At 41.0% G+C, this 14,860-nt stretch overlaps 2 protein-coding genes across 2 annotated transcripts; one reads left to right on the forward strand and one right to left on the reverse strand.

Moving 5' to 3' along the window:
- Nucleotides 1–201: 201 nt before the first annotated feature.
- LOC135671018 (cytochrome P450 710A11-like) lies at nt 202–2,714 on the reverse strand. The gene has a single exon (XM_065178875.1). It carries the CDS (start codon nt 2,026–2,028, stop codon nt 484–486), a length of 1,545 nt encoding a protein of 514 aa, XP_065034947.1. The 5' UTR covers nt 2,029–2,714; the 3' UTR covers nt 202–483.
- Nucleotides 2,715–5,977: 3,263 nt separating this feature from the next.
- LOC103999676 (uncharacterized) lies at nt 5,978–8,801 on the forward strand. The gene has a single exon (XM_018820038.2). The coding sequence runs from the start codon at nt 6,045–6,047 to the stop codon at nt 6,513–6,515; it is 471 nt and encodes a 156-aa protein (XP_018675583.1). The 5' UTR covers nt 5,978–6,044; the 3' UTR covers nt 6,516–8,801.
- The last annotated feature ends 6,059 nt before the right edge of the window (nt 8,802–14,860 follow it).

Consider the following 14,860-nt stretch of genomic DNA (forward strand, 5'->3'; position numbering starts at 1 on the left):
CCTTTCAACGAGGATGTGATAGGTTGGAGGTGAGGCAGCCTCGAAGAGGCGTGTCCAACTCGGCCAGCAGTCGCCATCGTCCGACCATTGACAGCTCATACGATGCTCTGATAAGGGTGGCTCGTCCTACTTGCTCAGTTGCTATTCTTCATGGGGAGCTGAGGAGGCGGCCCACAACAGGCATTATTGGATCGAACTCCGTCAGACGATGATGAACTGTTGTTAATCAAGAAGCAGCGAGTGTTTCAGGACAAACGATCACCAACACCAAATGCCTAATCGGTCAGGACATACGACCAACCACATACAACGTTCACCTCCTGCTGAATAGCTTCGCACTGTGCAGACAAACCACGAACATGGAGAAGGAGAAGAAGAGGGAGAAGACGATGTGAATAGACGATTCACCCACGGGAACACACACACCAACACCGAGAGAGAGACGCGGGGACCCACACTGGCGAGGTCGGGGTTGGGATGGGGTCAGAGTGAGGGAGCGCCTCGCCGGGAGAGGTGTACGGTGCAGTCGTCCTTGGGCACGATGGTTGGCACGTACGCGATCTCGTCGCAGCCGTCGGTGCGGTGGCGCTCGAAGTCGACGAGCGAGGTGAAGAGGGCGATGAAGAGGACGAGGTGGTTGATGGCGTACCGCTGGCCCACGCACTGGTGGGCGCCCGCGCCGAAGGCCAGGAAGTGGCGCTTGTGGACCCGGTCCTCCGCCCGCTGTTCCGAGAACCGGTCTGGGTCGAACCGGTCCGGCTCGGTGAACCCCTGGAACGACGACTCGTATGCCGACGGGAACACTATCGCCCCCTTCGGCACCGTGTACCACTCCGTCAGCGGGAACGGTTGCCCGGCGATGTGGGGCACCATCGTCGCCGGCGGCCGGTACCGCACCACCTCCCTTGCCACCGCCTGCGTGTACCGCATCTGCTGCACCTGCTCCGCCGTGATGGGCGCCCCCGACTCCGGCGCCCACAGCGCCGCCACCTCCCCCCGGACCCGCGCCAGCACATCCGGGTGCGCGTCCAGCAGCGCCACCGCCCACAGCAGCGACGAGGTGGACGCGTCCTGCGCCGCGAATAGGAAGTCGAACAGGTGGCCGCCGATCTCCTCGTCCCCGTTCTCCGGCGGCGGCCGCGTCCCGGCGGCCTCCGCCTCCGCGACCTCCCGCAGGGTTTCCTGCATCCAGAAGTCGACGAGGCAGCTCGGCTCGTCGCCGGCGCGCATCCGCTCCTTGCTCTGGGCGACGCAGCCGGAGAGGGTGCGGATCAGGCGGGACACCGCGAGCCTTGCCCGCCGGAAGGCGAACCCGGGAAGATCGAAGGGGATGGCCATGAGGCCCACGTTGAAGAGGTTGTAGTCCCGGTTGAACTGCTCGCGCGCGGCGGCAGAGAGGTATGGCCCCGCGAAGACGGTCTGCGAGGTCTCGAGGTTGAGGTCCCTGCAGAGGAGCCGGAGCGCGATGGGCTTGGGAGAAGGAGCGGAGCGGGCGAGCCAGTCGTGGAGGTGGGCGAGGATGACGCGCTGCTGGATGTTGATGTAGGTGGAGAGGGCGCGGGGGGTGAAGTTGGGGGCGATGCGGCGGCGGAGGTCCTTGTGCTTCTGGTCGAACATGTAGATGAGATTGTGCTCGCCGAACAGCTTCTTGCCGAAGGGGTGGCCGATGAGGTGGAAGGCGTCGGGGCGGACGTTGGCGAACACCTTGTGGGAGAGCTCGGTGGAGCGGACGAAGACGATGAAGCGGCCGACGAGGAAGTTGGCGGAGACGCCGAGGCCCGAGTCGCGGGCGAGGGCGGCCTGCCGCTCCCAGAACCTCGTCGGGTTCATGATCATGGGCAGGGCGCTGCCGAGGAAGGGGACGACGAAGTGAGGCCCCGGGAGCGAGCCCTTCTTGCGCAGGTACGACAGCTGCTCCCATAGCAGGAAGAAGGCCGCCGCGCAGAGGAGGTAAGGGCCGGAAGCCGCGACGGCCTGACGGAGTGCTGCGTGCCCGAGGCCGTCCCAGCCGAGACAGTTGTACTCCATGGTTCGGTGATCGATCGATCGATCGATCGATCAATCTCCTCTTCGCTGCAGCAGTACGACGGCGTGGGTGTGTTGGTAAGTGGCACGGATTGCTTGGCTTAAGATAGGAACGATATCATGGTACATTGGGTTGACTAACCATGCAGCCTTGGAACTCTCTAACTTAGCTTCCCGACTTTGACAGTGTAGAGGGAAAACAATTTTGAACACTGTGATTAGAGAGAACGATCGAAGCCGTACAGGAAAATGGTCAGCTCAATATCAGTGGTCAAAAGGAGCTCTGAGAGCTTCGCATCAGATCGAGAAAGGCTGACAAGGGAAGCAGGACGAGGGACTGCGAGATACGGAAGAGGTGGAGGGAGAGGCAGCACGAGAATGGACGAGGAGGAATGATGGGGGAGGCTAAGCGCGGGGGGGCGCGTGCAGTACTCTAAAAAGCAACAGTGGTCGTTGGAGGAAGGGAGAAGGCAAAGGTTGCACAGAGCACGGGGAGAGGGCGCTGCACGAGGGCAATCCGTGGGCGCAGCAGCAGCAGCAGCAGCTGCAGCAGAAGCAGCAGCGTGCTTGCCCGCTGTGGCTCGACATCCTCCTGTCGCCCAGCGCAGGACTTTGGAACCCAACACAGGTAAATCCTCCTCTTCTCTGCTGCACTTTCATATGCGCATCACAAACACTCGATCCTCTTCCTATCTTGATTCGCTCTCCATAGTTTGTACTTTGGTAATTACGTTCAGCCAATCTATTCCTGCAAAATCCAAAATCTTGCTTGATTATTCTTTCATGTAATCCAACTGTAACCGTTATTATTAAATATTTTATTTAATAATAATGTAACATTCATTATAATCAATTTCATTAAATTCATCATTCATTATTATTAAATATTATAATAATATTTGGTTTAAATATTTTGATTTTTTATTTAGAACTATTATTATTAAATATTTTATTTAATATCATTAAAATTATTTATTATCATTCAAATGTTATAAATTTGAATTAATTTCTTATGAGTTGGTAATAATAAATATTTTTGATGGGAAAATATCTATATAAACGAGAATTTTAGTCCCTAAGTTTAACATCTCTTGAAGTATAAAGGATTTCCTATACCATCTAAAGTGAGAGTTCTGAGCCAAGAAATGTCAAAGTTCAAAAAGAAATCGTTGCTGAAATTCTCGACAACTGAAAGTACTCTATTTCTTTTCCGTACTAATTTTCTTGTATTTTTATTATAATGATTTAGAAACACATTTTGGTATCAAAAATATCTAACAATTTCATCCTATTAATCCGAGCTAGGTGTCCATATTTGATTTTGTCATGTAAGCGACATGGGTAGGAAACTTAAATCTTTATCTTAAGACCCTTTACGGATCACAATTATATGTGAGATCCAAAAGGCTTATAATAGATTTTATGAGGACTACAAGATCCTTGCAGATGAATAGAAAACAAAAAAAGGTATTTGGTGCCCTCAAGAACATATAGTATGTCAGATTTATGTGAATCGACAGTGGTGAGAATTTAACATGGTTATTATGTTCATGCTAAATTGTGGACACTTTCAATTCACAATTCAGGATAGAAGTGATCATAATTATGCATGACTCTGGAAACTGCACTGCACCAGACATACATCTAATCTGAGGAGAAACCACCACAAAATACTTTATTGGAAGGAGCATCTCCTGCATCACATGCAAAGATTTCCTGACATTTATTTTATTGAATGTTGACTCAGAGCTAGCTGTTCTTCTGATACTGGCCTTCAAGTAGGTCATGATGGTCGATGCTCCAGTTTTATAGAACACCACCAAACAAGAACTGTTGTGTTGGATAGCATGACATCAAGTTAAGAATAAGAATCCAGCATGACGGACCACATTCTTTAGCCACGGACAGCTCTCAAATGACAGCACCAATGTTTTGTTAGATCACAATCTTATTGGAGAATTTAGAAGAATAATCACTCAACTACACTACACTACATAAGACACTCACTCAGATCAGATGTCTGTCTTTAGATTGTTAAGAATTAAACGAAATGTATAAGATGTAATTGTCTAGTTTATTTTGATAATGAACTCTTGATAATTATTTATACACACTCAGCAGCAGCTAAGTTATACACATGAAACTATTAGGAATTTAAGAGAACAAAAGATATCTGCCACCATAATCCAATTCTTTAGAAAAGTTACTGCAGTCCAATGTGTTTTGTGGCTGATGAATGCAATCTTTTAACAAAGGAGACCAGTGTTGATCACCAACATAACCCAGGTTTTAAAGAGCAGTGTGCAGTGGGAAGAACTAAGACAGACATGATAATAAACAAAAGGATGCTGGTAATCCAATCTGCCCGCCGGAATTCATTCCTCTTTCAGGAGGCAGCAGCATGAGAGGCATAGATGTTGGTTTCTGATTGATTTATACTGATCTTCTTCAATCGATGAACTTGTTTAAAGCTATTCATGACGTGTTTTTGATGGGATATAAAGAAGAATTATTTTTATATATGAATAAATACTAGTTAGTCACAACATATAGCGGAATTAAATGAAAATCATAATCAAATATGAGACCAAGATTTACGTAGAAAACTGGTAAAAACCATATGACAAATCAAAGATAATTCACTATAAAAATAATGAATATATAAATATTAAAATCTTTTATCTTAAAAACTTTAGCAACAATCTCAAGAGAATAACTGGAATACAAAGATTATGTCACTGTACACAATATCCATATTCTCCCCAAGTAATCTGATCTAACATGAAAATATCGTAGAACTACTGTTACAATTTTCTATCTCGTTGCAACATTTTTTCTTCTCTCTAATTTTCACAGCCCCCACTATTCCCTAATTAGATCTAAAGTTAGATTAAAGGGGAGATGAACTATGAGTTATTAAAGCCCACAATGAGCTGAACTTATGGGTTGTCAGCTCAACATTTTGCTAATTTGCTATATTTTATTTTCTCTGATGCAAAGGGTTGTTTTTCTTTTTTTCTTTTTTTCCCCCTTTTTTCTGTATACATTTTGTTGAATTATTTATAGCAGCTTTTTTGTTTCTGGAAAAACAGTGGCATGCTAACCTTTTGGTAGAGTTTTCATCAGAAAAGGACTTTTTGTATAGAAATTTTCAATCCTGCCTTTGGGTTTGGCATCTTCAGTGAAACTTAATTCCCAATTGATATGTGATAGGCATTATTGATTTGCACTTGATAATAGGTTGTCAAAATTACATAAAACTCATGCAAGATGCAGATTTTTTAATCAAATTAATATAGCTGTAGTCGAACTGCTAATCTGATCTCCTAAAATGGCTCTGTAATATAAATACAAGTTGGTGGCTTTGTGTGTGTCTGTTTTAAGCCTACAAATCCAACTTGGTGGCACAAGACATGTTCCTCGAGCTGGACGTTGTCCTAATCCAGCATTCAGTTTCTGCAATCACATCAATCTGCTTGCAGCTTAATGTGACTTAATAATTTGTATAAACTTTCATGTTTCAGCTTCAATTATTATTATTATTATTATTATTATTATTATTTTTTTTTATATTTTCATGCGATCATTTTTCACGTTAGATATTATAATGCCCCATCTTAGTTTCGCATTAGATATCCCAAAAATCAATCTCATTAGATCGGATACGTATCTACCTATGTTTTCGATCTATTCATCTCATCAATAGAGCTCACGGATGGTTGTAAATTTGATGTAGAATGTTCAGATCCAACGGTGGTAGTAATCTCTACCGTATTTCTGTTACGTTATATTACCATTTATAACGGATCAATATGTGCTTGATCTTCATACCGGTATCGGAGGTGTCCGTTATGCTCGTTGTAGCGGATTTATCGGTTTACGGTCTTCAAACTGATAGGGACATTTACGTAATTTCGATGTCCCACGCGGGCCCCACTATATCTGGCCCTAATTCCCACCTCTTTGTTCCCCGGTACCTACTCCTTCCTCGGCGACGGCTGCGGCGGCGGAGGGCGGTGATGTCGAAGCAGGCGATGATCGAGAGCCACCGAGAGGGCGCGGAGGTCCACCGCGGCGCTGACCTCTGCAAGAAGCAGTCGATGGACCTACTGGCGGAGCTCCACCTGCCCAAGGCCCTCCTTCCGCTGGCGGCCGTGGAGGAGGTCGGCTACAACCGGGCCACCGGGTTCGTGTGGCTGAGGCAGAACAAGTCCACCACCCATGTCTTCAAGGCCATCGGAAAGACGGTATCGTACGCGTCGGAGGTAACGGCCTTCGTGGAGGACCGCCGGATGAAGCGGATGACCGGGGTCAAGAGCCGGGAGCTCCTCATCTGGGTCTCCATCACCGACATGTACATTGACGATCCCGAGTCCAAGCGGATCACCTTCAAGACCCCCGCCGGGATCGGCCGCTCCTTCCCGGTCTCCGCCTTCGAAGCCGACGCGGATAAGGAAGAGGAGCGCGACGGCGGTGGCGGCGGTAAGTAAGGGACTAGATCTATAGTTGTGCTCTCTCTTTTCCTCTCGCAAAATAATTAGATTACAGTACTGCATGTGTGAGGATGTGTTGTTTTGCGATGATGATGAAGTGTTCGTGTGTATATTCTCTGCTCCGCAACGATAAGTACTAGGCATTGAGTTTGCTTATGCGAACTTGTCATCAGGAGGGATTACGAATTGGTAAGAATGGGATGTGATGGAGAATGTTGGTTGTTGATTCACCATCAATGGGAAGCATCCAAACATGTTTCATGTGAGTGATGAGAAGAAACTTGTCACCGGAGGGGGGAGGAGAAGTTCTGATCTTTGGCATTTAGCAGACATGGCCGAGTGCAGAGAAGTCCTCCATACTGTAAATACTAGGCCTTGAGTTTGTTTATGTGAATTTGTCATCAGGAGGGATCAGAACCGGGAAGAAGGGGATGCAAGGTAGAGTCTTGGCTTGTTGATTAACCATGAACGGAAGGCATAAAAACATGTTTAGCATGAGTGGAAATAAGAAAACTTGTCATTGGAGGATGGAGGAAAGATTCTTCTCTTTGGCATTTAGCAGATATAGCTGAGTGCAGATTACTCCTAACTATAAATACTAGGCATTGAGTTTGTTTTCGTGAATTTGTCATCACAAGGAATTAAAATTGGGAACAAGGGGGGATGCAAGGTGGAGTCTTGAGTTGTTGATTTACCATGGATGTTAAGTATATAAACATGTTGAGTATGAGCGAAGAGAGAAAACTTGGTCATCGGGGAGGGGAGGAAACATTTTCTCTTTGGCATTTAGCAGACATGGCAGAGTGCAGGGTACTCCTAACCGTAAATACTAGGCATCATCAAGTTTGTTTTTGTGAGTTTGGATTACAATTAGGAAGAAGGGGTTGTGACGTAGAGTCTTGGGTTGTTGATTCACCATGAATGGGAGGTTATATAAACATGAGTTTGTTTATCTGAGTTTGGACTATAATTAGGAAGAAGGGGTGTGGGATAGAGTCTTGAGTTGTTGATTCGCCATGAATGGGAGGTACACAAACATGAAGCCCGAGTGAAAAGAAGAAATCTGTCATCGGAGCAGGGAGGGAAAATTCTTCTCTTTGGCATTTAACAGAGATGGCTGAGCTTTGAGTACTACTCCTAATCATAAATGCTAGGTATTTAGTTTGTTTATGTGAATTTGTCATCAGGAGGGATCACAATCAGGAAGAAGGGGATGGAAGGTGGAAGTCTTGGTTGTTGATTCACCATGGATGTGAGGTATATAAACATGTTGATTGTGAATGAAGAGAAGAACTTGTGATTGTAGGGGGAGGAAAAATTCCTCTCTCTGGCATGTAGGCAGACATGGTTGCGTGCAGGCAGAGAAGTACTAATTATAAATGCTAGGCATCGAGTTTGTCTATGTGAATTTGTCATCATGAAGGATTACAAATTGAATGAAGGGGATGTGTGGCTTTGTAATGATCCCAGAGACTTGCATGGGAAGGAAGGCATGTTCCAATGTGTAACTCAAAGTAAACCAAGAACGCAGTACTGTCTTAAGTCAGAGTTGGACTTTTTATCTTTCCTGATTGCAACTAAAGGATTTCAGATTTTTCCTTTTGTTTCCCCCTTTTTTAATGAAAGATTCAATCTTGCTCATAATTCTTGTCTGTTTGTCTGACATTTATCAGCTTGGTTAGTGAACTGTTAGGCAGGAATCAAGGAGATTACTCGGTCGTTGACTAATGACACAGATATACATTGGTCAACAGCATCAATCTGGTTACTCTGTCAAGGTCAATCATAATATATATATATTTTTTGATTGACCACATTGACTCACTCCATTAAAAGAGCAACAAAGTCCACTCAGGAGATGCATCAGCAGCAACCACAGTGCTGTAGCAGCTCAGAGCGATTTGTTCTGCTTTGGACACTTCCAATCCAAGGTCTGCATTCACCACCAGGTTGCTAAGGTACAATGATGGAATCAAAGAGCTGTAAGTGAACCTTCTCTCACATCTACACTCACAGACACAGAAAGAAAGAAAGAGAATTACCTCAAAAGAGCTCCATCTTTAGGTTGACCTCCTCAAATTTGCATGTGTTACTGATGATGACAGATGAAGATATTCATTGCTTTTGTTTCTTCGGAGGCCTCACTCTGATGAATTGCAGCAACACTATCCAAACTGCAAACAGAATTATAGGTTTGTCTCTAATAATACTATTTGACCAAATAAATTGTACGAGAACTCATAGTTCTTTTCGGTGGTTAGTATCAGAACCGATCATCGATCATTCGTAGGGTCGGGGCCTTCTTGATCAAAATTTTAACTTTTGTTATGTCACAAGAATCAATTTCTCGAGATAAGCAGAATAATATACTCATATTAATGTGGTGGGTTTGGTTAATTCGCTTTGAGTGTTGTGTTTTGATTTGTCCAAAATATTATCCACATCATTATTTTTAGATTTTTTTTTAAAATTTTGTTGATGAATTATCTTAGTGGTAAAGGGAATGTTCCCGAAATAAAGAATATACTCGCACTAATGGGGCGGGTTTGTTTAATTCGCTTTGGGTGTTGTGTTTTGATTTATCTAAAATATTAGCTGCATCATTATTTTAATTTTGTTGGTGAATTATCTTATCAACCAATATGCTAAAATCTTTCACTACAGCATGCGGTTCTATCTAATTTAACACCGTATATTATATCATAAATTCTCAGTCAATCTGTGCAGTTTCTATGTCTCTTAGTTCTGAATATAAAATGTCTGACACATGATTTCAGTGTTCATTGTGATATTTCTATTTCACCAATTCATCAATATCAGCTATTTTTCAGCTCAGTCAGTCACCGAAAGTTGATCATTACAAACTCTGCTTTGTTTGATCCGCTAATGACTGTGTAATATTTTAAAAAAACCTAAAATTGTTTATTTATCATTTTCATATTTTTTTAATCTTATATTATTATTTAACTAGTTTTCAAGACCTAAATTTATCCTAAATTTCTACTTAATTATTTTTAAGACCTATAACTAGTATAAATAAAGATCTCATTTAAGCATATGGAAACATTAAAAAAAAAAATCTTTGGAGTATGTCTTTTTTCATTCTCCTTTATAAGAAGTTAATTTTTCTCATCTATCCTTATAAGGCTAGTTTACCAAAATTCTTTCTAGTAATATTTTTTTAATTTTATTTCCATTCTATCATAGCCTTACTCTTGGTGTTAGCATAATAGTTTGTGGTTAGGAAATTAAGAAGTATACTCTATACTCACTACTTATAGTAGATCTTGTGTATCAAAAAATTAATTTGCTAAGTACAACTCTATAGCCCATCAAGATGAGGTCAAGTAGCGATAATGGTAGCAACGACGACGACGTTATCGACGTTGGTAGTAGCTATTTTGATGGTGATAACTTTTGTGATGGAGGCAATGATAACAATCATAATAATAATGATTGAAGAGTGCCAACCCTATGAGCGACGTTAAAAGCACAAGAAGCGAGGATAACCCGGAAACTCCGAGAGATTCGGGATATGCTCAATAACTTGGGTTTAGGCGCCAATAGAGTTCATGATGATGGTAGGATCAACCGTGCCAGAGTTGATGCTAATGGTTAGCCTAATCATCAACACGGGCCTGCTATCTAATATAGGCAATCATCATATAAAGATGATTTAGATGAAGTAAAAATAATTATGGACTATCACATAACTAACCAAAGAAGACGTGCAGGTGCAACTTGCTAGTCATAGGTATTTTGCAAGACAATCACATGAGTGATGACATATATGACACAATACACACTTTTTTTTGTTTATTATTATTTATTGGTATTTTATCGCTTTATCTTGCATGTTGTTTGTATTGTGATATTTATGGATCCGTGGAATGAGAATCGAATCGTGATGAAATCGTGATAATGAGACTGATTCGCCTTTAAACATAAACCCTAAATAATTCTGATCATATGTTATTCGAGAGAGACACCAAGATAACCGGATAGACTGGTGTGTTGTATACCCATCCATATGATGAAGGCGGTTGGTCTCATAACTGCTCGTGTGGGGATACTAGGGATACAGTGCAAGTACTCATTGGAGAATGAGTTCACTAGTTGATCCGCTTATAGAATGCTCGATGGTTGATGATGCCTCATTGTCAAACAACGATTCCGTTATTCTAATTATGTATCTAGTCCTTAGACTTGAGACACCAAGGATGTTCTATATGAGTACTCCACTCTTTGATACCAGACTTATAGACTTGGAAGTTCCAAATCTAGTATAGTTAGTAATCGAGAATGGTAGCCAATCTTATGAGGGCTATTGAGTATCGATAGAGGATCATCCACTCTCGATGTCACAAGAGGAATATCTTATGTGTTTTTGCTCAACCAAATCTCTAGCCAGAGAAAGAGTTCTTCAGAAGTATTCGATTAAAGCGAGACTCAATGAAAAACCGTATGAGCCTGATAGCACCATGCTCAATATAAGTCTCTAGGATATTAAATGGATGAGAATATATGTACATGGTAACTAAGGATAGATAGGTCCAATGTATTGGATTCCCTTGTATCATTTGGGGACTACGGTGTAGTAGCATAGTACGTTCGTAGTCGATGAGTCGAGTGAATTATTATAGAGATAATAATTCATTGAGTCAGAATTAGTTTTGACAGGTATGACTCACGACCATCTCGATATTAGGCGTAGAGGGTCACATGCATATGGTAGGTGTTGCGACGAGTAGAGGTTCAAATATGAGAAATCCGTTGGAGCCCCCATCTTATTGAATATCTAATAAGCCCTTGAATTATTAGATCCTATTGATGAGATCCAATAAGAGTCAATGAGAGATTATTGGGTAGAGACCCACTAATCTAAGAAGCTTGGGTAGTTGGATGGAGATTCAGTACCAAATAGGGCAGGATCTATTAGGGTTAAGTTGACAAGGGAGCCTCTATAAATATAATGGAACCAAAGGGCCATAAGGACCCCTTTTGGTTGCCACTTTTTATTCTTCTCTCCCATTCTCCTCCTCAATTAAGAGCCCTTATTTAAGGTGTATGGAGATTTGGGCAGGGATTTGAGGAGCGTCTTCATAACCCCCGTGTGGATCACCACTAGAGAAGAGGATAGTTAATCTCCTTCATCCTCTCCCACATATTTATAGTATTTTAGGGATATACGATCTTCCTAGGTAAAACACATCTTTCTTAACAAGCGTGATTTTTTAGTTTTGCGGGTTTTTGCGGATTAATCATCGTACGACGACAAGAAACTATTTCTATGGAAATATGAGATTTTTATTTTCTATTCTTCCATTGCACATGTGATGTTGCCCCAAGATTTTCGAACACAACTCAATCTTGACACTTCAATCGACGTGATATTATCCGCCTACAATAATTAACAGTCTATGATGATGACTCAGAATATGACAGTGAAAGATACAGAAGACATCATGCACCATCCAAACAAAATAAACTCTTTGAGGATTACCGCCTCAAAGTATACATTCCCGATTTTAATAGCTACCTTAACATTGAAGCTTTTCTTGACTAGAATTATGAAGTAGAGAACTTCATTGAGATGATAGATGCCCTTGATCACAAATAAGTCAAGCATATTGTATGCAAGTTGAAAGGAGGTGCAACAACTTGGTGGGATATATTACAGAATAATATAAGAAGATAAGGAAATGCACCAGTATAGCTATAGTGAAAGATGAAGCAACTTCTTAAAGAAATAGTCCTACCCCTAAACTATAAACAATTATTGTTCCTATAATACCAAACTGCATCTAAGACACTCGATATGTAACCGAGTATATTGATGAATTCTTACACCTTTCAACTAGATGTAATTTATTAAAGTTAGAAGATTAGCAAATAGTAAGGTACGTCAATATAGTAAAATTTACAATTAAAGATAGAATGTCTTTTAACTTCAACAAGGACAATATATGAAACTCACAATGACATTAAAAAACAAATGTTATTGATTCGACCTCCAATTACTACTCGGTAATTCTCTACTCTAATAACATGATATGCTCTTAACAAAGAGAAGCAAGTTATGACCGAATCAATACAACCTACAAATCAAGGAACAAATACCGGAGTAACAAGGCAAGCTAAGAATATCCTGACTACCACAATTAATCCATATGCTCGATCCCTGGTCAAGAAATGTTTCAAATGTGGGGAGCCTGGTCATTGTTCCAATGAGTGTTATGCTTGTAAGACTATTAATCTTGCATATCACAAAGATGACTTTGAATAAGAAGATACCTAAGATGATATAATTGATGATATTGACAATATTGAAACAGTAGAGGAAGAAGGGAAATATATCGCATGTGTTGTAAAAAGATTGTTACTCACCCTAAGATTAGAAGATCCATCTCAGTATAAGAAAATCTTCCATTCTCGATGCAGTGTTAATAACAAAGTTTGGGCATTAATCATAGACAATGGAAGCTGTGATAATATTGTATCCAAATCATTAGTGAGACACTTAAAATTATAAACGGAAGCTTATCCAACACCATACAAAGATTTGTAGAGTTCCTCTCTCAATTGGGAAAAACTATAAGAAGAAAGTTATATGTGAAATAGTTGATATGAATGCCTGTCATGTATTACTTAGAAGGCCATGATAGTATGATGTAAATGTAACCTAATCTTGGAAGAAAGAATATCTATATATTTTGGTGGACTGAGTAAAATGATTGCTTTATCTATCGACTAACAAAAATGTAGATAAATCCAATATTTTTAAACTGGAGGGAAAGTCTTTTTTATCCATTTTCAACTGTGTAGAAATTCACTACCAGTTCTACAGAACAAGAGTATGGTATACTCTTATTGTGAAGGGAGAAGAGTCATCTAAAGCAAAGATTCCAAACGAACTAAGATCAATATTAGAAGAATTCAAAGAGATCACCTCTGAAGAATACCAGATAGACTTCCACCCATTAGAGATATTTGACACCAAATTGATTTGGCTCTAAGAGTAAGCATACTAAATTTACCTTATTATCAGATGAACCCAAAATATAATGAGCTACTAAGAGAGAAGGTAGAAGAGTTGACGCAGAAGAGACAGAAAGTATGAGCCCATGTGCTATCTCGACTTTGTTGACATCCAAGAAAGATGGAAGCTAGAGGATATGCATAGATAGTAGAGCCATCAAAAAAATCACGGTTAAGTATTACTTTCCCATACCTTGATTAGAAGATATATTGGATCAACTATAATGCTTTAAGATATTCTCAAAGATTGATCTTCGTAATGGATATATTCAAATTTGTATAAGGCTAAACGAATGGAAGACTACATTCAAGAAACTATGTATTCCAAGGATATCCTTACGAGAAAAGATTATTCGAGATTTACATGGAGAAGGACTCAGTAGATATTTTAGGCGAGACAAAACAATAGCAAGTATCGAAGAGAGATACTTTTGGCCATAATTAAAAGGGGATATTGGACAGTTTCGTAAGAAAATGTCTGACTTATCAAACTACAAAGGATCAGTCACAAAACACTAGTTTATATATGTCATTACCGGTTCCAGAAGATATTTGGGAGGATTTATCCATGTATTTTATATTAGGATTGTCAAAAAGTCAAAAGGGAGTTGATTATGTGTTTGTGGCTAATCTTTGTATGACTAATTGGGGGGTGTTACAATCTCCTCCACTCATTAGATATCAAATGTCACGATCCGAGACAAATGAGCTAATTGACCTATAACTCTGGTTTGGTCTAAACCACTAACTAAAATACTTAAGCTAAAGTTATAATAATGCACTCATCAGACCCTTATAAGCTAATATTAATCTTTGCCCACTTGCGATGTGGGACTAATTATGGGTGTTACACTTCAGATGTGATATATTTTGCTAGGCTATTCTTTAAAGAAGTCGTGCGCTTACATGGAGTACCAAAATCAAAACTTCTAAAAGAGATTTTAAATTTCTATTTATCTCATTTTTGATCGATATTGTAGAAAAGATTTGATGCAAGTTTGAAGTTTAGCAGCATAGCTCACCCACAAACTGATGGTAAGATAGAGGTAGCTAATAAAACTGTGGGAAACTTGATTCATTGTATTTGTGGTGATAAACCAAGGCAATAAGATTTTGCACTCATACAAACTGAACTTGCCTATAACAACGCAATTCATAGTTCATATGTCACCATTCTATATTATTTACAAGAAAGTGTCAAAGCATGCTTTGGATTTAGTTCGCCTACCAAAGACTCTTGGATTCAGTATAGCAGCTAACAACATAGCTAAGCGAAGTGAAAAAGAAGTTGAAGCTATTAGTGC

The sequence above is a fragment of the Musa acuminata genome, unplaced genomic scaffold, assembly GCF_036884655.1.
Source record: "Musa acuminata AAA Group cultivar baxijiao unplaced genomic scaffold, Cavendish_Baxijiao_AAA HiC_scaffold_1137, whole genome shotgun sequence".
Taxonomy (NCBI): domain Eukaryota; kingdom Viridiplantae; phylum Streptophyta; class Magnoliopsida; order Zingiberales; family Musaceae; genus Musa; species Musa acuminata.

What these genes read in the sequence shown, in the direction of transcription:
- LOC135671018 (XM_065178875.1), bottom strand. Translation starts at nt 2,028, where the DNA reads ATGGAGTACAACTGTCTCGGCTGGGACGGCCTCGGGCACGCAGCACTC.
- LOC103999676 (XM_018820038.2), top strand. Translation starts at nt 6,045, where the DNA reads ATGTCGAAGCAGGCGATGATCGAGAGCCACCGAGAGGGCGCGGAGGTC.